Raw genomic sequence first — 20,141 nt, 5'->3', positions numbered from 1 at the left:
GATATATAAACATAATTAAATACACCAAGAAGCACAATAATTTGTACAGAAAATATATTGCATTTAGCTTATAGTAAAGATAAACTCTATTGACAAATGTTAAACTTTTTATACTGTTAATAATTCAATACATTGCTTTATTTCACACACATTTAACAGTCCAAAGTGTATACAGTACAGTCCAAAAGTTTGGAACCACTAAGATTTTTAATGTTTTTAAAAGAAGTTTTGTCTGCTCACCAAGGCTACATTTATTTAACAAAAAATACAGTAAAAAACAGTAATATTGTGAAATATTATTACAATTTAAAATAACTGTTTTCTATTTGAATATATTTCACAAAGTAATTTATTCCTGTGATGCAAAGCTGAATTTTCAGCATCATTACTCCAGTCTTCAGTGTCACATGATCCTTCAGAAATCATTCTAATATGCTGATCTGCTGCTCAAGAATCATTTAATGTGTACAATTGTACAAAATATTTGTGTACAATATTTTTTTTCAGGATTATTTGATGAATAGAAAGTTCAAAAGAACAGTGTTTATCTGAAATCTAATCTTTTGTAACATTATAAATGTCTTTACTGTCACTTTTGATTGATTTAATGCATCCTTGCTGAATAAAAGTATTCATTTCTTTTAATTTCTTTTCAAAAAAATAAAAATAAAAATTCTTACTGACCCCAAACTTTTGAACGGTAGTGTATAATGCTACAGAAGCTTTGTATTTTTTAGATAAATGCTGTTCTTTTGAACTTTCTATTCATCAAGGAATCCTGAAAAAAAAAGTACACAACTGTTTTCAATATTGAAAATAATCATAAATGTTTATTGAGCAGCAGATCAGCATATTAGAATGATTTCTGAAGGATCATGTGACACTGAAGACTGGAGTAACGATGCTGAAAATTCAGCTTTGCATCACAGGAATAAATTACTTTGTCAAATATATTTAAATAGTACACAGTTATTTTAAATTGTAATAATATTTCACAATATTACTGTTTTTTTACTGTATTTTTAATTAAATAAATGTAGCCTTGGTGAGCAGAAGAAACTTCTTTTAAAAACATTAAAAATCTTAGTGGTTCCAAACTTTTGGACTGTACTGTATGTGCATAATACAAGCTGTCTGCATATATGATAAAGATTCTTATAAAAGCTTGTTGTTAAAAATGAACAGAGGATGTGTTCTTTCAGCAGCAAGACATGTAAAAACCACTTAAAAATCATATGTATTAGAATAGGGGGGGAAAATAAAGCATAAAAATACATTTATATTCATTTTAAACAATAGAACCATGTAATTTAATGTTAAATTATATGGTTCTCTCATCCTTTTCAGACAAACATGTTTAAATATGGCATTCGTCAAGCTAAAATTATTATTGCACGTTATTTCAAATCATCTCATACCATACAGTTAATGTACATAAATAGAGGGCCTTACTTTTCCTGAACGATAGCAGAAATAATATTTGAACAAGGGCCACACCGCTTCATCTCTCATACCATAGATCAGAGGACTCAGGCAGCGAGGCAGCATAAGAACAATAAGAAAATTTAGATATCTGAGATTTATGAATAGAGACGAGCTGTCAGTCACCGTGTACAGTGCTTTGTTTATCGTGGCATAGAGGAAAGAGGTGAGACACAGTCCCAGCTGAATCAAGTGCAAAAGCACCGTTCGGAGGGCTTTTTTAGCTGAATCTTTATCAGAGGAAACAGACCTGGCTGTGATCATAATGCTAATGTATGTGAAAATAATGATCACTGCAACCGACACAAAATAAAGAACATCAAACCCTTGAGTTTTATCAAGCTGCCATTTGTATAGAAATAATCTCTCTTGTGTGCAAAAAAAAACATCTAGAAATAAACTGGGGTTGACAATTAAAACAAAAATAATGTCTGTCATTATATTTATAGAACTAAGGAACCAGATGATTCCTATGGCAATTCCAGTCCTTTTTGGTGTGGCGATGTTGCAGTGTCTCAGAGGGAAGCAGATCGCCACGTACCGCTCCAGAGACATCAGTGCTAGAGTCAGAGGACCGTTACGGAAAGTGCAATAGGAGATAACGACTAAAAGAGTGCAGAGGGCTCTGGTTACTTGAAGGTAATACGCTCCCATAGTGTACATGGTAGTTGTGAGCAGCAAAAGCACAGAGTCATTCATAAGCATGTGGCCAAAAAGAATGTAGCGCGGCGTCTCCTGGAATATGTGCTTGCTTCCTAGAGCAAAGAGCATCACACAGTTTACAAAAAAGAAAAACAGGGATATTAATATAATCACTGATATTTTAGTATTGGGCCCAGCATCCATAATTTGAATAAAGATTTGTTGATAAATAAAAGACACTTCCCCAGCTGTGCCATTGGACCCTGCCATAAGCTGAAAGACAAACAAACAGAAAACAAGGCTGGTTAGAATCAGTCTACAGTGTAAATCATGATGGCAATGTTTTTGAGTGGCATCTTTAAAAGTGAGATTTGCAACATACCTTAGACACAGACGTGTTGCCTTTCTACAGTGAGGCATCAACCTTTCTTCTGCTCCAGCTGCAGATTCCTCAAATAATTTTGCTCCTGAACTTATAAAGCTGTTAAACAGCGGCAGACAGAACCACATGGGTATGCCGTAAGTGTCACTGGGTATTTGAGAGGGAGGGAGCAAAAGAGAGATAGAAAGACGTGTGTGGGTGTCACTTTAAGAATTGAGACAACTAGTGAAAATTCTTCTAACTCTTTCTAATTTTATAATATCAAAAACTCTAATATCAAAAGAATATGAGTGAAAAGTACAATTAACATGGTGGTTTTATATTTACCACACAAAATAAATAAATAAAATGATAGAACAGTTCTTGATTTATGATTTTACAGTAGAAACTTTGATTTATTTTTATTAGTATTTGGGCAGAAACTCTAGTTTCCATGTGAAATCTCTATAAGAAATGTGTTCTGTTGGCTCATTGTAACCTATATAACTGATCAACTGTATAAAAGTCATGGATTATGTTGTTGAGGTTCATGCCATGGCTACCACAGAGGTTTTTACATACTGGGGAGATCATTGATTGTTGAGGACAATATTAACAAATGGAATATATCACTTGTTCATCTTTCCATGAGAGTTTAGGAAAAAAAGAAAAGAAAAAAGACCCTAAATCCACAATACAGATTGTGCAAGTGATTAAAATAACAATCCAATTTTTCATTCACTCAAGTTGACTCACTGTACTTTTGTCTTTGTTTAAAAATATATACAGTCATTTGGATCTATGTATGTTACACATACATTTATGAACATTAGTTAAAACAGTTTTCTGAAAGGAGAATGGGAAATGGAAAACAGAAAAAGCTTAGAATTATTTTTATTTTTTTAAAGACATTAAACCATTGTTGTGTTTAAATAATATTTGAGGCCAAAATCCATTGCTGTAATTATTATATATATGAACATTAGTATATATATATATATAATATATATATAAAAGGAATGCAAAAACGCAAATGGAGGCGTTTAATATATATATATATATATATATATATATATAATCGCAATTAATCTTTTAGGGCTGTCAACAGATTAATCGCAATTAATCACATCCAATAAAAGTTTGTGTTTACATAATATATGTGTGTGTACTGTGTATAATTATTATGTGTATATAAATACACACACATTCATGTATATATTTAAGAAAAATCTGTTATATTTATATATAAAATATTTATATTTTTATATAATATAAATTATATAAATATATACATATAGGATATACATCCAAATATTTCTTAAATATATACATGAATGTGTGTATTTATATATACATAATAATTATACACAGTACACACATATATTATGTAAACACAAACTTTTATTGGATGCGATTAATCGCGATTAATCTTTTGACAGCCATATATATATATATATATATATATATATATATATATATATATATATATATATATATATATATATACAGTACAGTCCAAAAGTTTGGAACAACTAAGATTTTTAATGTTTTTAAAAGAAGTTTCGTCTGCTCACCAAGGCTACATTTATTTAATTAAAAATACAGTAAAAACAGTAATATTGTGAAATATTATTACAATTTAAAATAACTGTTTTCTATTTGAATATATTTCACAAAGTAATTTATTCCTGTGATGGCAAAGCTGAATTTTCAGCATCATTACTCCAGTCTTCAGTTTCACATGATCCTTCAGAAATCATTCTAATATGCTGATCTGCTGCTCAAGAAACATTTAATGTGTACAATTGTACAAAATATTTGTGTACAATATTTTTTTTCAGGATTATTTGATGAATAGAAAGTTCAAAAGAACAGCGTTTATCTGAAATCTAATCTTTTGTAACATTATAAATGTCTTTACTGTCACTTTTGATTGCTTTTATCCTTGCTGAATAAAAGTATTCATTTCTTTAATTTCTTTTCAAAAAAATAAAAATAAAAATTCTTACTGACCCCAAACTTTTGAACGGTAGTGTATAATGCTACAGAAGCTTTGTATTTCAGATAAATGCTGTTCTTTTGAACTTTCTATTCATCAAGGAATCCTGGAAAAAAAAGTACACAACTGTTTTCAACATTGAAAATAATCATAAATGTTTATTGAGCAGCAGATCAGCATATTAGAATGATTTCTGAAGGATCATGTGACACTGAAGACTGGAGTAACAATGCTGAAAATTCAGCTTTGCATCACAGGAATAAATTACTTTGTCAAATATATTTAAATAGTACACAGTTATTTTAAATTGTAATAATATTTCACAATATTACTGTTTTTTACTGTATTTTTAATTAAATAAATGTAGCCTTGGTGAGCAGACGAAACTTCTTTTAAAAACATTAAAAATCTTAGTGGTTCCAAACTTTTGGACTGTACTGTATATATATATGATGTGAGTTCGTTTTGCCTCTTTTTACGCTCCCTGCTGGTGACCTATGGAAGTGTTGATGAGGCGAATTATGGTGCGTTCCATTTGTCCTCGGACGTGGGAAATTAAGCCCCCCTCAAGTAGCTTGCGACTGGAAACTCGATGCTCAGCGCAAAATATTGTTTATTAGCACTTCTAATTGTCTGTGTCTCAATAAACTCTGCGGTGCACACAGTAGCCTACTATCCAACCTCTATTTGTGGACATGATACTTATGCATTATCTGTGAAATATATGTGACACTATCGTTTTTATTTATTTGCATTACAAAAAAAAGAGCAAGCACAACAAGGGTTAGCCTGGATGCGTGTATTTTTTCTGTCACCTCGGGTGTGACGTCATTTCCAGCTGCTACATCCCTCTTCTCAACGCAGCATTAAAACAGGCTTGCTTTTCCTCTTTTAAGGAGTATGGAATCATTAAGGTAAAGGCACAACTTGACATAAAAACAAGAGCAATGTATATGGCTACTTAAGCATTTCTCTGTCAAAAGCATATGCTAGCGTCATTATGACTAAATTTATAGGGCTGTTGTTAAAATGTTTACTCAAAAAGATAGACTGTTTTAGGCCAACGCGGGAAGAACATTTATAGCGCTAAGCTGAAATATAAATAAGTCTGTTTTAACATTAAACATCAAAATGAAAAGTTATTAAATGCCATTAGGGCTTTAAACAGTTCTCATTAAATATGAGTAGGTCTTCTACAAAATAAAAAAAGTACTCAACATTCCCTCTGAAGGATATGTAACACGTTTTTTGTTTAGCACATTTAATCACACTGACAAGCAAAAGTGTCTCAATCTCATAAAAACTAACAAAACAGAAATGTACATTAATAAAATAGTTTATTTATAGGCCCCCTATGTGTTTATAAATTGAATTTAACATTCACGGCTCTCAATCCATGTGAGTCGCACCCATCTTAATCACAAACAGGTTGTGCAACTTTTGGGATGTTGACAGCAGCTTAACACATGTGGGTTTTTAACTTACTCTTGATTTACGGTGCAATAATTTTACCTGTAGGCTACAACTGCTAATTTAAATCTAAACATGAAACAGCAAGGGCGCATGAAAACAGTTCATTACTGTTGATTTACAGTGCATTCATTTTATCTGTAGGCTACTACTGCTAATTTAAATCTAAACATGAAACAGACAGTAAGGGAACATGAAAACAGTCCATAAAGGTAGAGCTGCTGTCCATGCATCATCCTCTGTGATTTACATCATGAGGACAAATACATTAAATGAACAACAAATGGACATTATACAAGTTTGTACAGAGAATATTTTGTGAACATATAGTAAGCTAAACACCAAAATAAAATAATCAACAAATTAATAATGCTATTTTTGTAATAATGTAACACTATTCTTTTTATACTAACATTTAAAGCTAGATAGAGGTGGTTTATTTACAGTAGCTACATTTACATTGTATAAGATAAACTATACATATTTATATATTGTTGGTAGAAATCCTAAAAACAGTCCAAAGTGTAGAAGTGCATAATACAGGCTGTCTGCATAAATTATAAAATAAAAAAGAAATTCTCTTAAATATTCTTAAGAAATGGTCTTTTTTCAGTAATATTTTCTTGTATAAGAGAGGCTGTTATTTCAGCAGCTAGACATGTAAAAACTTAATAACAATTAGAATTTGAAAATATAATAAAAATAAAATGAATGCATGAAAAATACAATGAACTTCATTTCAAACAACAGAATGTTTAAATATGCCATTTTTCATGACTTTTACAATTTGTAAGCCATATAGACTTATTCTTTACCTGATAATATTACCACTGTGAATATCAAATTATTAATTAATGTCTTCTTAGACTAGACAATTAATGTACATTAACAGAGGGCCTTACTTTTCCTGAACGATAGCAGAAGAAATATTTAAATAAGGGCCACACCGCTTCATCTCTCATACCATAGATCAGAGGACTCAGGCAGCGCGGCAGAATAAGAACAATAAGATAATTAAGATATCTGAGATTTATGAAAAGAGATGGGCTGTTTCCAGTCATCATGTACAGTGTCCTTTCTATTATTGTATACAAAAAAGAGGTAAGACACAGTCCCAGCTGAATCAAGTGCAAAAGCACCGTTCGGAGGGCTTTTTTAGCTGAATCTTTATCAGAGGAAACAGATCTGGCTGTGATCATAATGCTAATGTATGTGAAAATAATGATCACTGCAACCGACACAAAATAAAGAACATCAAATGCTTGATATTTATCCAGCTGCCATTTGTATAGAAACAATTTTTCTAATGTGCAAAATATAATACCGGCTAAATAATTGGGGTTGACAGTTAAAACAAAAATAATGTCTGTTATAAAATTGATAGAACTAAGGAACCAGATGATTCCTATGGCAATTCCAGTCCTTTTTGGTGTGGCGATGTTGCAGTGTCTCAGAGGGAAGCAGATCGCCACGTACCGCTCCAGAGACATCAGTGCTAGAGTCAGAGGAGCGTTACGGAAAGTGCAGTGAGAAATAAAAACTAATAGAGTGCATATGGATTTGGGTATTGGAAGGAAACACAGAGCCACTGTGTACATGATAGTTGTGAGCAGCAAAAGCACAGAGTCATTCATAAGCATGTGGCCAAAAAGAATGTAGCGCGGCGTCTCCTGGAATATGTGCTTGCTTCCTAGAGCAAAGAGCATCACACAGTTTACAAAAACAAAGAACAAAGATGTTAACACAGCCACTGCAGTTTTAGTACTGAGCCCAGCATCCATGTCTTGATTAAAGATTTGCTGATAAATTAATGACGCATCCTCAGCTGTGCCATTGGACCCCGCCATAAACCTACAAAAAAACAACAACTACTGATTAGAGCAAAGTTATACTAACAAAGATGTACTAACACTCATGTCCAGTGCAATTTGATGAAATCTTTTTCCATTTGTTTATGTTGATTATGTGATTATGTGAATGTAAGATTAATATTTTTAAAAATCTGCATAAGATGCAACAGATCTCAGACATCAACCTTTCATCTGTCCCAGCTGCAGATTCCACAAACAATTTTCCTCCTGAACTTATATAGCTGTTAAACAGTGGCAGACAGAACCACATGGGTATGTTATGTCACTGGGTGGATGGGAGGGAGCCCTTTTTTATTTAAAGCTAAATGTGTCAAATTGTACAAATTGTATCATCAACAAAACAATATAAGTTGCCTTTCAGTACAGTTCTAAATATGCTCACCTTTAGGTCGTGGTACATGTGACTTTTTGGTATGAAATCTTCACTAATTTTATAAAGTAAACATATGATCAATTAGCGTTGCACACCTGTAGGTCATAAATAGGTGCGTCAAAATACAAAAAAACAAGAAAATCCCGCACACTATCAACTTGCAAAACAGTAAAAAAGTTCTTTATTAGCAACGTTTCGATTGTATGATCTTCATCAGGCATCAACATTGTATTCAAACTCCATTGTATTTAAAACATGACAAATCACAGTGAAGAATCATCAATATCCAATCAAGATAAGTGATTGAATAATCATTAACACCACATCACATTGTTAACTCCACAATTACATACATAGTAAATAAAATATATATATATATACATATAAAGTGATATTATTAATGATATCATAATATATGTAATAGTAATATTTCATAACATCACATTAAATAATGCTTCATCATTCATACCCATAGGTGATAAAGTCTGAAGGGTAAAATTCCAGAACAATTTGCGTCTCTGTAAGAGCAATTCAACATCGCCCCCTCTAGGTGGCACACTCACTTTCTCAATCCCACAGAAGCATAAGGAGGAAACATCATTATTAAAAGGCAAGAAATGGGCAGCGACTGGATAGTTAACATCTTTCCTTCTGATGGAACTCTTATGTTCACTAATTCTTTGTTTGAGTTGACGTGAAGTTTTTCCAACATAGCCCAAGCCACAAGGTGTTTTTTCGTATAAAGTAAACATAAAAATGCAAAAAGGTCTGCACTCTAAAAATACTTTTATTATATTCAAACAGAAGATATCTCCTGTTTAAATATAATAAAAGTATTTTTAGAGTGCAGACCTTTTTACATTTTTATACTGATACATAGGTCTTAGTACCTAATTAGCTGTGAGAGCGTGGTGAGTGCTTTGATAAAGAAAACGTATGAACTTCATATGTCTATATGTATTTGTATTTCATATGTCAGGCTTTAAAAGATTAAAAAATGGACGTGTGAGTAGGATAGTGTGGAGGGCAGGACGAGGCCGATCCGTGAGAGCTGGGCGAGGTACAAGACTGGTGTGGCGTGCTGGTGACACTGATTAGCAAAAGATATAGAGAAAGTCCCATTAGTGATCTCTCTGCATAGTATGAACCCCACTTTCTTGTCTTTCTCGAAGTAAGAGGTAAAAATTATTTTTTTAAATTGATATCTTATTGACTTGTCATGCACTTTTTACTTCCAGAGTTCCCTTTCGAATGGAATTCGATGCTCTGCCATGTCAGAAATCCCATGGGAATGCTTCCGTGTGAGTTGGTGTCTGAAATACGAGCCTAAACATGTTTGCTGAATGTATGGACGTTGTGACGTAGCGTAGTGCGTTACCAAGTCTGCCAGAAAAATGCGCATCGACTGCTGCTTTGTCAGCCATAAGTTTGTCAAGTGTGTCTCTGAAATCCTGTGTGTCTTACAGGAGCTGTACAATGTCAGGGTTGACATACAGGAAGTGTGTGATGTGTCAGATTATTACGACATATGACTAACACCATATATGTAATATGCATGTGTTAGGAGCATGCTAGGTCAGTCCTTAAGGGGACTGACTGTAAGCATTGCAAGCATTTCACTATTCGCAAGAGATGATCGAGGGCCGAACCCCTGCACCTCGACTTTGCAGAGTTGGCGAAGGCGGAGTTTGCGACAGAAGATAATACCTTATCTCTCTGCCGACTTACAGGACCCCGTTCTGGATCATTAAGCCCTGCCGAGTAACATCTAGCTAAGTTGGGAAGGCAAATGCATCAGAGGGTCAGGCTGATGCTTTCCTGGACACCCTGGCCATTCTGCCCCAGACAGCAACATAGTGTGGCCCAGATCCGGCCCGCATCTGGTAAATGTGGATTACATATAGACCAGATGTGGGCCGGATCTGGGCCGACACTATGTTGCTGTCTGGGGCAGGTGTGACAGGCTGACCTGCTTAAAAATTTTGACCACAGTGAGGGGTTAGGGCCTGAATTGGTTGAGGAGCTCTGCCGAGACACAGGTCTAGCACTGTGGGCAACCAAGCAGATGCCTGCGCTGTCGGCCATTCTATGGCTACCATGGTTGCTACAGAGTGGCATCTGCCTAATGGGTCAATCTAATGGGAATAAAAGAGAAAGACAAGGCTTTTTTCCTTGACACATCGATCTCGCCCCCCGCCCCTGCCTGTTCGGAAACATGGTAAACAGGTATCAGGAGGCAAAACTTTAGTTGGCAAATGTCAGTTGGCGGCATTCAAGGAGCTACTTCCTCATCCTCTCCAGGAACCGGAAGCTTCCACTATCCATGCTCAATAGGGGCCAGCTTCCGGAGCAGCCAAGAAGAAAAAAGTCCTGAATTAGTCTGGTTACACCTCTACATCATGTGCCAGACTTTCTTCTGGGCCCTCGGGTGGTGTCTCTACTTATCCTGCCACTCTTGGTGATTTTGGAGGTGAAGGTGTCAGATGGGCCTTTCACCCCATCTTAGCTCATGAGCGAATACTCCCTTCAGTTAGTTTTAGCGTTCCCTGCCAGTTTGCTGCTACAAGGACACGAACAGACCATAATGATCAAAAAAATTATTCCTTTGTCAGACTTTGCGTGGCAACTTCTGCCCAACATCTCTCATTGTGTCCTGAACAATATAAGAAAAGGTTACATGGTTTAGTTTGGGACTAAACTCTTCGGACATACAGGTTCAAGATGCTTAGTCTCAAACTCAGTGTCACAAATTCAATTAGAGTATTGGTTTGTTGCAACAGATCTAAAGAGTCTGCCAGAACACATGAATTTTCTCGGGTTTGCTTTTGGGGGCGAAGCTTACCAATATTGAGTTTTTCCTTTCTGCCTAGCCTTGTCCCCAAGCACATTCACCAAGTACATGGATGCTGCTCTGGCTCCAGGGTATCCATGTACTGAATTACAACTAGCTCATATTAGCTCGATCAGAGGAGTTAGCAGCACAGAATCAAGATTTTGTACTCACTCATATGAAGCATCTGGGACTCAGAATACTTTCTCCCAAACAGAGGACCATGTTTCTGGAGGTGAGCATTAGGGGCGTGTTGCAGTCACAAGTGTCTAATGACGGATTCCTCTCTTGTGGAATGGGTTGTGGTTCTCGATTGCCGACCAGCTAGTGATCTTTGGGAGGACTCTCATCTCTCTTGGCACATAAATTGCCTTAAAATGAGGGCAGTGTTTCTAGCTCTGAAACACTTCCTTCCACAGCTGAGAAGCTACCACATGTTGGTCCAGACAGACAACACCTCGGTAGTTTCCTACATCAATCACCAGGGCAGGCTGCGATCGCACCCTCTTTTCAAGCAGACACAACATATCCTGCTGTGGGGGGAAGAAAAGTTCCTTTCTCTAAAAACTGCTTAAATTTAGGGGCATACAAACATGGGGGCAGACATCCTGTCGAGGCAGGGGCTGAGGCCCGGGGAAAGGCGACTCCTCCCTGAAGTAGTGGAGTCCATATGGAAGAGGTACAATAGAGCAGAAATGGATCTGTTTGCCTCTGATGAGACAACCCACTGGTTCGCCCTCATACCACAGTACAGGCATGACCAAGGTTGCACCTGTACGCCTTTCCCTATGATAGCTCTTTTCCAAGCAGTTCTATAAAGGATTCACCTGGACCAAGTTCACTTCCTTCTAGTGGCTCCATTCTGCCCGGCCTGAGTTTGGTTTGCAGACCTAATGTCTCTCCTGGACGGCATCCCCTGGGAGATCCCAATCTAGACAGATCTTCTATCTCTAGTGCAGGGGACAATATTTAAGGGGCTTTGGGTCTGGCACCTGTGGGGTACCAGTCCATAGACAATCCTCCATTCTAGCAGGGCTGGCTCCAGATACTTTGAGTTTCCTCCTGGTACCTAGCATTGGTCCTGGGAGCTTTAAAAGAAGCTCAAAATCCATTTGAACCCCTGGAGTCTGTCTCAAAAAAATGCTGACTCTCAAAGTTGCCCCTTTCTGCTTAGACTTTACATCAGGTGATGTCAGAGTTATTTTGCACCCCAGACTGGACTGCATTCCAAAAGTACCTTCTGTGTCTCCTCAGCCGGTCACTTTGCAGGCTTTCTTTCCTCCATCTCATGAGACGCTGAAGCAAGAAAGCCTCTACTTGCTATATCTGGTCTGTGCTCTGAGGATCTATGTTAACCTCTCAGGCCAGTGGCGTAGATTCTCGTAGCTTCTGGTATGCTTTGGTGATCCCAATAGAGGTAATGCAGTCACCAAGCAGCGTATTTTGCATTGGATTACAGATGCTATCATCCTCTCCTATTAAGCGCACTTTGCTTCTAGGGGTCAGAGCCCACTCCACTAGGAGTGTAGCATCTTTCAAAGCTCTTGTGAGAGGTGCACCTTTACAGGATGTTTGTGCTGCGGCAGGCTGGTTCTCTCCACACACATTCATCAGGTTCTAATGTTCGGACATGGATTCAAACCAAAGAACCCAAGTCCTTCAGGGTTGACCCAAAGTTCAGTCTGTGCTCAACAAGCCTCTGTGCCTATACACAGCCTTGTGGGCAGGCTCTGTTCCATTGGGCGTGGTAACATTGGAATTGATTTTCCCATAGAATCAACAGCATGACGCACCAGCAGTTCCACTCAAAAGGAAACGCCTCAGGTTATATATGTAACCCGGTTCCCTAAGAGATGCTGATGAGATGCTGCATTGTGTTGCCATGCCCTAGTTACACCAGTGCATCTTCTTCAGACTAATTGAATCTGTTGGCACGCATTACTGGCATTTATTTATGGACTCTGTGACTCATTACGCTGTCACGACATCGATAAGTTCAGCCAATCAGATTGCCGTGTGTTGATGCATGCTTAAGACACCGGCTCACATGGAAGCATTTCCATAGCGTCAATGCCACGACACAGCATCTCGTTCCCTTTACATTATCATTGCTTTGAATATTGATACTCCCTTGTCACTGAACTGTCAACTGTCAGTTCAGTGACAAGGCAACTGTCACTATGAGCAATGAGCGGTTCTTTATTATGCATGCTACACTGTAAAACCGAACAGTGAAATTAATTAAATTAAATGAGTTTGTTTCACTCAAATAATAATGAAAGTTCATTGTACTTAATAGAAAAAAGTTGCATGAACTCAAAATTTCTTTGTAGTAAGCTGAACTTAATATGATTGAGTTGAGCTGCAGCAGATTTCTAATTCCCAGCATGCTTTGTGTCAGACTATATAAATAACTGTTGAAATTAAGTGTTATTTTGTGTGTTTTTGCACAAGATTAACATATGGAGATATTAATATTTAATGTTGTGTTATGTTGGGATTCAGGGGGGTTCTGTTATGTTAGTTTTGTAGGGTTACCACTATGGTGAAGAGTAGAACCTGTGGTTAGGTTGAGGATGAGCTGCAAAACATTTAAGACCACATATGTTGTTTGATTACATATATGCAAGTATGTAATGACAGTCTCTCTGATAATAGCATGTGTTATTTACTATGTAACATTTTACCAAGATCTGAATGTGATGTTTATGTAAATTAACTGTATGTAATTAACATTATGATGAGTTGGGAAAAGGATGCAGGTGATGGGATTGTTAGTGAGAGACACCTGTGCACCACACTGGCCTTAATCCGCTTCCATGGCTCTCAGCCCCGCCCCACTTGTCAAAAAAATTTTAAGTTCTACCAACTTTAAAAAAATGAGCTAGTTTACTTAAATGTTTTGAGGTAATAAGTTTCCTCAAATGTTTTGAGTATTCTGAACTTATTGGGTTTTACAGTGTAGCATGTTTGTGTATTTGGCAGTATACTTTCAGTTAAGGCATTGGAGGGCAGTCGGATGTCCAAGGGCATCCTGCCCCTTCACCTCTCCAAGGTTTGGAGTGGAGATTGTCAGTGGGTCTGTAAGCAGAGGTAGATTGCCTTGGCATTTCTTTGTTGCTACCTAGGTCAGTCACCCTGCTCAGATCCCCTGAGAGTCTTTTCCAGGGTTAGAGTCTGCAGTCCACAAACATCCCTCTATGCAAGCATCTTATGTTGTGTATCCCCCTTACAGCTCTGCTCTTGGGGCTCCAGGCTGAGGCCTGTCCCACAGAGACAGAGTAAGGTTTTGTACACTGGTGTGTTTGAACATGCTTCAGACACTGTTCACGCTAATGGCTTCCCCATAGTGTCAACAACAAGATGCATCAGGTTTCTCAGGAAACCGAGTTACATATGCAACCTGGGATGTTTATGGATAAATCTTTTAGGAAGGGTTTAAAAATAGAAAGTAAAGCTCACTGAACCCACATTAATTTTGAGGCCAGATTACACAAATGTTGTACTAAAAAGTTATTTATCTCCTGTATATCTTTGGGAAATGATTAAAAAAAAGCCCAGACACTTCATTGACAGAGTGTGTGGGCTTTTTTGAAGTTTTTGGCAATTTTTTAAGGTGAGTTCTTGGCTATTTCTCAGTAAGTATCTTTAAAAATATACTGACTATGCAGTCAATTATACCATCATAAAAAGTTTTTATGTATTTATACACCCAATATGCCAGAATTGAACATGAAAATCTCTGCTACATTTAGATTTAAATGATTCAGCCTACACTGAAGAATGTAGGATTCCATCACTGTACAATGTTAACAGTCCCTACAACCAAACATATGCAAAAGCAATTTAAGACTTTCTCTGCTACTATAATGCTATCATCCCTTTTTGTCATAGGTCTGGTAGGAGCAATTCTGTCTCTTAGTCATATGCCCATGTAATAAGATAAATGATATGAGATATAAATAGAAGAAAAACACATTATAAAGAGCAACAAATGGGCATTATACAGGTTTGTTCATGGAATATATTGTGAACAAGCTCAATTGTACAGACAAAAATGAAATATTCAACAAAATAACTATTTTTAGGATCACTGTATATCTGTTAATAATTCAATACACTACTTATTACACAAGCTCATATAAGTGTGGTATGATGAACTATACGAACTAGACGTCCTTTTAAAGTTCAAAAGTGTACAAATGCATAATACATGGCTGTCAAGGCTGTCAAGTTTGAACATTGCAATTATTATGATATTATGTTTAAGGTTTTTGCAACTTGCAAGCCTCAATATCTTCTTGGATATTACCATTTGCATGTCAAAAAACATACAGTTAATGTACATTAATAGAGGGTTTTACTTTTCCTGAACGATAACAGAAAAAATATTTGAACAAGGGCCACACCGCTTCATCTCTCATACCATAGATCAGAGGACTTAGACAACGTGGTAGAATGAGAATAATAAGAAAATTTAGATATCTAAGATTTATGAAGAGAGACGAGTTGCTTCCAGTCATCATGTACAGTGTCCTTTCTATTGTGGTATACAGGAAAGAGGTGAGACACAGTCCCAGCTGAATCAAGTGCAAAAGCACTGTTCGGAGGGCTTTTTTAGCTGAATCTTTATCAGAGGAAACAGATCTGGCTGTGATCATAATGCTAATGTATGTGAAAATAATGATCACTGCAACCGACACAAAATAAAGAACATCAAATGCTTGATATTTATCCAGCTGCCATTTGTATAGAAACAATTTTTCTAATGTGCAAAATATAATACCGGCTAAATAATTGGGGTTGACAGTTAAAACAAAAATTATGTCTGCTATAATATTTATAGAACTAAGGAACCAGATGATTCCTATGGCAATTCCAGTCCTTTTTGGTGTGGCGATGTTGCAGTGTCTCAGAGGGAAGCAGATCGCCACGTACCGCTCCAGAGACATCAGTGCTAGAGTCAGAGGAGCGTTACGGAAAGTGCAATAGGAGATAAAGACTAATAGAGTGCATATGGATTTGGGTAATTGAAGGAAACACTGAGCCACTGCATACATTATGATTGAGACCAGCAAAAGCACAGAGTCATTCATAAGCATGTGGCCAAAAAGAATGTAGCGCGGCGTCTCCTGGAATATGCGCTTGCTTCCAAGAGCAAAGAGCATCACACAGTTTACAAAAACAAAGAACAGAGACGTTAACACAGCCACTGCAGTTTTAGTGCTGAGCCCAGCATCCATGTCTTGATTATAGATTTGCTGATAAGTGAAAGACACATCCTCAGCTGTGCCATTAGATCCCGCCATAAGCTGAAACACAAGAAACAGTGAAACAAGACCGGTTGGAACAATTTATACTATAATGATCATGCCCAATGCAGTTTGATGTAATATTTTTCCATCAGTTGATTATGTGCATTAAAGATTAATATTTTCAAACTTTTGCATATGCAACAGACCTTTTGTGTTGCCTTTCTACAGTGAGGCATCAACCTTTCATCTGGGACAGCTGCAGATTCCTCAAATAATTTTGCTGCTGAACTTATATAGCTGGTAGACAGAACCACATGGGTATGCCGTAAGTGTCACTGGGTGGGTAGGAAACTTGTTTTTTTTTTTTTTTTTCTGAGAAAGCGATTTATGAGGTCATACAGCTAAACATTAAGCGTCATTCTTGCACATTTTTAAAGAGTGCGTGTGTGCTTGCTGTCACTATAATGATCACAGTTCCTATAAGCAAACGTATGCAACAGAAATGTAAGACCCTCTCTGCTGCAATAATGTTGTCATCCCTCTTAAATTCAATAAAATACAAAAAAAAGAGCAACAAATGGACATTATACAAGTTTGTTTAGAGAAAATATTGTGAGCATGCTCAACTCTACGGACAAAAAATGTAATATTCAACAAATTAATGCTGAACTATAAATCAACTATACATATGAGTTGTTTATGGTTACAAAAAACCTAAATGAGTCTTTCTTTAACAGTCCAGTGTGTACAAGTGCTTAATTTAGCCTGTCTGCATGTATTATAAAGATTATATAGAATTTTATATTGAATTCTAATGAGGTGGCTTCTGTTTGAGGCATTATTATTTTCCCAACATTGTTTTTTTTTTCATTAATGTCTTTCCAATAAAATGAAAGCATGAAAATGAAACAGAAAAATGATAATATAAATAGAAAATATTTTGTAAAATTATACATGTGTATATCATTAACCCTTTTAAGAGACTTAAACATATTTTTGCAAGATAATAAGTTGATCTAAGAGTTTGCTCTCAAAATTGCTATTTATTTTATCCTGAAAAACAGGTAATAATACACATAAACAATAAATAATTGTTTAAAATTTAAACAGAACTATAATTTTACATCACCATTTGCATATCAAATTATAATTCATTCATATCCTCTCATACAGTTAATGTACAATAACAGAGGGTCTCACTTTGCCTTAACAAAAGCAGAAGAAATATTTGAACAAGCCACACTCTTAGGGATCATCTGGTTTGGGGTGGGTTTTAGCACTTGTTTTCAATTGGTTTCCATGCTTTTCATTAGTTGATCATCAGTTACACCTGTTGTTAATTTCATTGATTGGTTTGTCTATTTAAACTGTGTTTCCTTCAGTTCTTTGTCAGTTCTCATTGTGTTTGGTAGTTTTGTTCCTGTGTTTTCTGAATACCTTGAGTTCTGTGTTAAATAAAACTTTGACTGCTGCAATTAGATCCATTTCACCAACTTTATTGCAACCTCACAGTGACAGAAGAACTGACCCAAGAGCATGGATCTAGCGGCAGTCAGCTCTCGCAGAGGAACCAGTCCCTAGGGGCACACGTGCAGGCTTTCCTGGATTTGCAACATCTTGTCCTCAATGACGATGCAGTTTTTCTGGGCGCGCCTAAATGAAAAGACTAGGGTGTGCCTGTCCGGAGATGATCCTCTGCAGAGCTTTAAGGAGTATGTGGAGTGGGTACTCCTCCACAATGGTTCCCTATTCACGATCTGCAAGAGCGAGGAGGAAATCAGTGCACCAGCCCCAGCCTAGCGATGACAAAGCCTGTGCCCACCGCAGACGTGGAGCCAGAGCCTACCACAATCAGAGCACCAGCATCATGTACTGAGCTAAAGATCGTCCCCGAGCCCGACATAACGTCTGACCAGATGCATGAGTGCCATTCATGAATTTTATCCCTGTCTCGTGTGACCCTGTTCACCCCCACCTGCACTGCCCAGTCCTCCAGCCCTTCAGCTTCTACCCTGGTTACCAGTGATTCACCTTGATCTGAGTGTTCACCAGCCTTGGATTGCATACACAGCTCCGCCCAGACCCTCCGGCTCCACCTTTGTCAGTCATCGCCCCAGACTTTCAGGCCTTCAGCTGGTTCTTTATTGCAACCTCACCATGACACACACTGCTTCATCTCTCATACCATAGATCAGAGGACCCGGGCAGTGCAGCAGAATAAGAACAATAAGGTACAGTAATTTAAATATCTTAAAGGTGCCCTAGATTATGTTTTTAAAAGATGTAATATAAGTCTAAGGTGTCCCCCGAATGTGTCTGTGAAGTTTCAGCTCAAAATACCCCATAGATTTTTTTTTTATTAATTTTTTTAACTGCCTATTTTGGGGCATCATTATAAACGTGCCGATTTATGCTGCGGCCCCTTTAAATCCCGTGCTCTCCACCCACAGAGCTCGTGCTTGCCTTGAACAGTGCCTTAACAAAGTTTACACAGCTAATATAACCCTCAAAATGGATCTTTACAAAGTGTTCGTCATGCATGCGGCATGCATGCGTCGGATTATGTGAGTATTGTATACTGTTATATTGTTTACTTCTGATTTTGAATGAGTTTGATAGTGCTCCGTGGCTAACGGCTAATACTACTCTGTTGGAGAGATTTATAAAGAATGAAGTTGTGTTTATGCATTATACAGACTGCAAGTGTTTAAAAATGAAAATAGCGACGGCTCTCTTGTCTCCGTGAATACAGTAATAACCGATGGTAACTTTAACCACATTTAACAGTACATTAGCAACATGACAACGAAACATTTAGAAAGACAATTTACAAATATCACTAAAAACATCATGTTAACATGGATCATGTCAGTTATTATTGCTCCATCTGCCATTTTTCGCTATTGTTCTTGCTTGCTTACCTAGTCTGATGATTTGGTTGTGCACATCCAGACGTTAATACTGGCTGCCCTTGTGTAATGCCTTTTAAAATGTTGGAAACGTGGGCTGGCATATGCAAATATTGGGGGCGTACACCCCAACTGTTACGTAACAGTCTCGCCTGTTCTTCGGAGGTCTTTTAAACAAATGAAATTTATATAAAATGGAGGAAACAATGGAGTTTGAGACTCACTGTATGTCATTTCCATGTACTGAACTCTTGTTATTTAACTATGCCAAGATAAATTCAATTTTTCATTCGAGGGCACCTTTAAATTTATGAAGAGAGAAGAGCTGCTTCCATTCACCATGTATTCTTTCTATTGTGGCATAGAGGAGAGAGGTGTGACACAGTTCCAACAAAATCAAGTGCAATAGCACATTTCTGTAGGGGAATCTGGTAGTGGCAACCTGGAGAACAACCTGGATCTGGAGAGGCTGCTTCCCTGCTTCACAAAGGAGGATCTGACTGAGGTCAGGGACCTGCTACTGGCAAACAAAGTGCCCACATTCTCCACCATTAACTGTAGGGGAATTTATAGATAAGGACCCAAAGACTAGATATGATGAATGAAGACCCGGAGTCAGAAGTGCAATCAATTGAAGAGAATTTTATTGTAGAATAATTTGCAGCATACACATTGGCTCTGTGTTTCCTTCCAGTACCCAAATCTATATGCACTCTGTTAGTCTTTATCTCGCACTGTACTTTCTTTAATGCTCCTCTGACTCTAGCACTGATGTCTCTGGAGCGATATGTGGCGATCTGCTTCCCTCTCACTCTAAAAAATGTTTGGTTAAAAACAACCCAAGTTGGGTTGAAAATGGACAAACCCAGCAATTGGGTTGTTTTAACCCAACTACTGATTAAAAATGACTATATGGCTGGCTTAAAATGAATCCAAAATAGGTGAGAAA

At 37.0% G+C, this 20,141-nt stretch overlaps 3 protein-coding genes and 1 long non-coding RNA gene across 4 annotated transcripts; 1 reads left to right on the top strand and 3 right to left on the bottom strand.

The window, feature by feature from the left end:
• Positions 1-1,045: 1,045 nt before the first annotated feature.
• Positions 1,046-2,564, bottom strand: LOC125253112 (odorant receptor 131-2-like). The gene is made up of 2 exons (XM_048166893.1): positions 2,507-2,564; positions 1,046-2,397 (listed from the first exon to the last, which is right to left on the bottom strand). The coding sequence occupies exon 2, from the start codon at positions 2,392-2,394 to the stop codon at positions 1,426-1,428; it is 969 nt and encodes a 322-aa protein (XP_048022850.1). The 5' UTR covers positions 2,395-2,397; positions 2,507-2,564; the 3' UTR covers positions 1,046-1,425.
• A 2,717-nt stretch (positions 2,565-5,281) lies between these two features.
• LOC125252806 lies at positions 5,282-20,007 on the top strand. Its single transcript, XR_007181282.1, has 3 exons — positions 5,282-5,398; positions 17,796-18,514; positions 19,558-20,007. It is a non-coding gene; the product is annotated as an uncharacterized LOC125252806 (long non-coding RNA).
• On the bottom strand, positions 5,406-7,990 carry LOC125252805 (odorant receptor 131-2-like). Its single transcript, XM_048166391.1, has one exon. It carries the CDS (start codon positions 7,799-7,801, stop codon positions 6,830-6,832), a length of 972 nt encoding a protein of 323 aa, XP_048022348.1. The 5' UTR covers positions 7,802-7,990; the 3' UTR covers positions 5,406-6,829.
• Positions 15,033-16,644, bottom strand: LOC125252804 (odorant receptor 131-2-like). The gene is made up of 2 exons (XM_048166390.1): positions 16,490-16,644; positions 15,033-16,340 (listed from the first exon to the last, which is right to left on the bottom strand). Exons 1-2 carry the CDS (start codon positions 16,517-16,519, stop codon positions 15,366-15,368), a joined length of 1,005 nt encoding a protein of 334 aa, XP_048022347.1. The 5' UTR covers positions 16,520-16,644; the 3' UTR covers positions 15,033-15,365.
• Positions 20,008-20,141: the final 134 nt, after the last annotated feature.

This window comes from Megalobrama amblycephala, linkage group LG18, assembly GCF_018812025.1.
Source record: "Megalobrama amblycephala isolate DHTTF-2021 linkage group LG18, ASM1881202v1, whole genome shotgun sequence".
NCBI classification, from domain to species: Eukaryota; Metazoa; Chordata; class Actinopteri; order Cypriniformes; family Xenocyprididae; genus Megalobrama; species Megalobrama amblycephala.
The sequence above is the reverse complement of the archived record's forward strand: the minus strand, read 5'-3'. Positions and strand labels throughout refer to the sequence as shown.

Coding starts and splice junctions, on each gene's coding strand:
- LOC125253112 (XM_048166893.1), bottom strand. CDS start 2,394: ATGGCAGGGTCCAATGGCACAGCTGGGGAAGTGTCTTTTATTTATCAA.
- LOC125252805 (XM_048166391.1), bottom strand. CDS start 7,801: ATGGCGGGGTCCAATGGCACAGCTGAGGATGCGTCATTAATTTATCAG.
- LOC125252804 (XM_048166390.1), bottom strand. CDS start 16,519: ATGCCTCACTGTAGAAAGGCAACACAAAAG. Junction 16,341..16,489: donor GTAGAAAGGCAACACAAAAG/GTCTGTTGCATA, acceptor CTTGTGTTTCAG/CTTATGGCGGGATCTAATGG.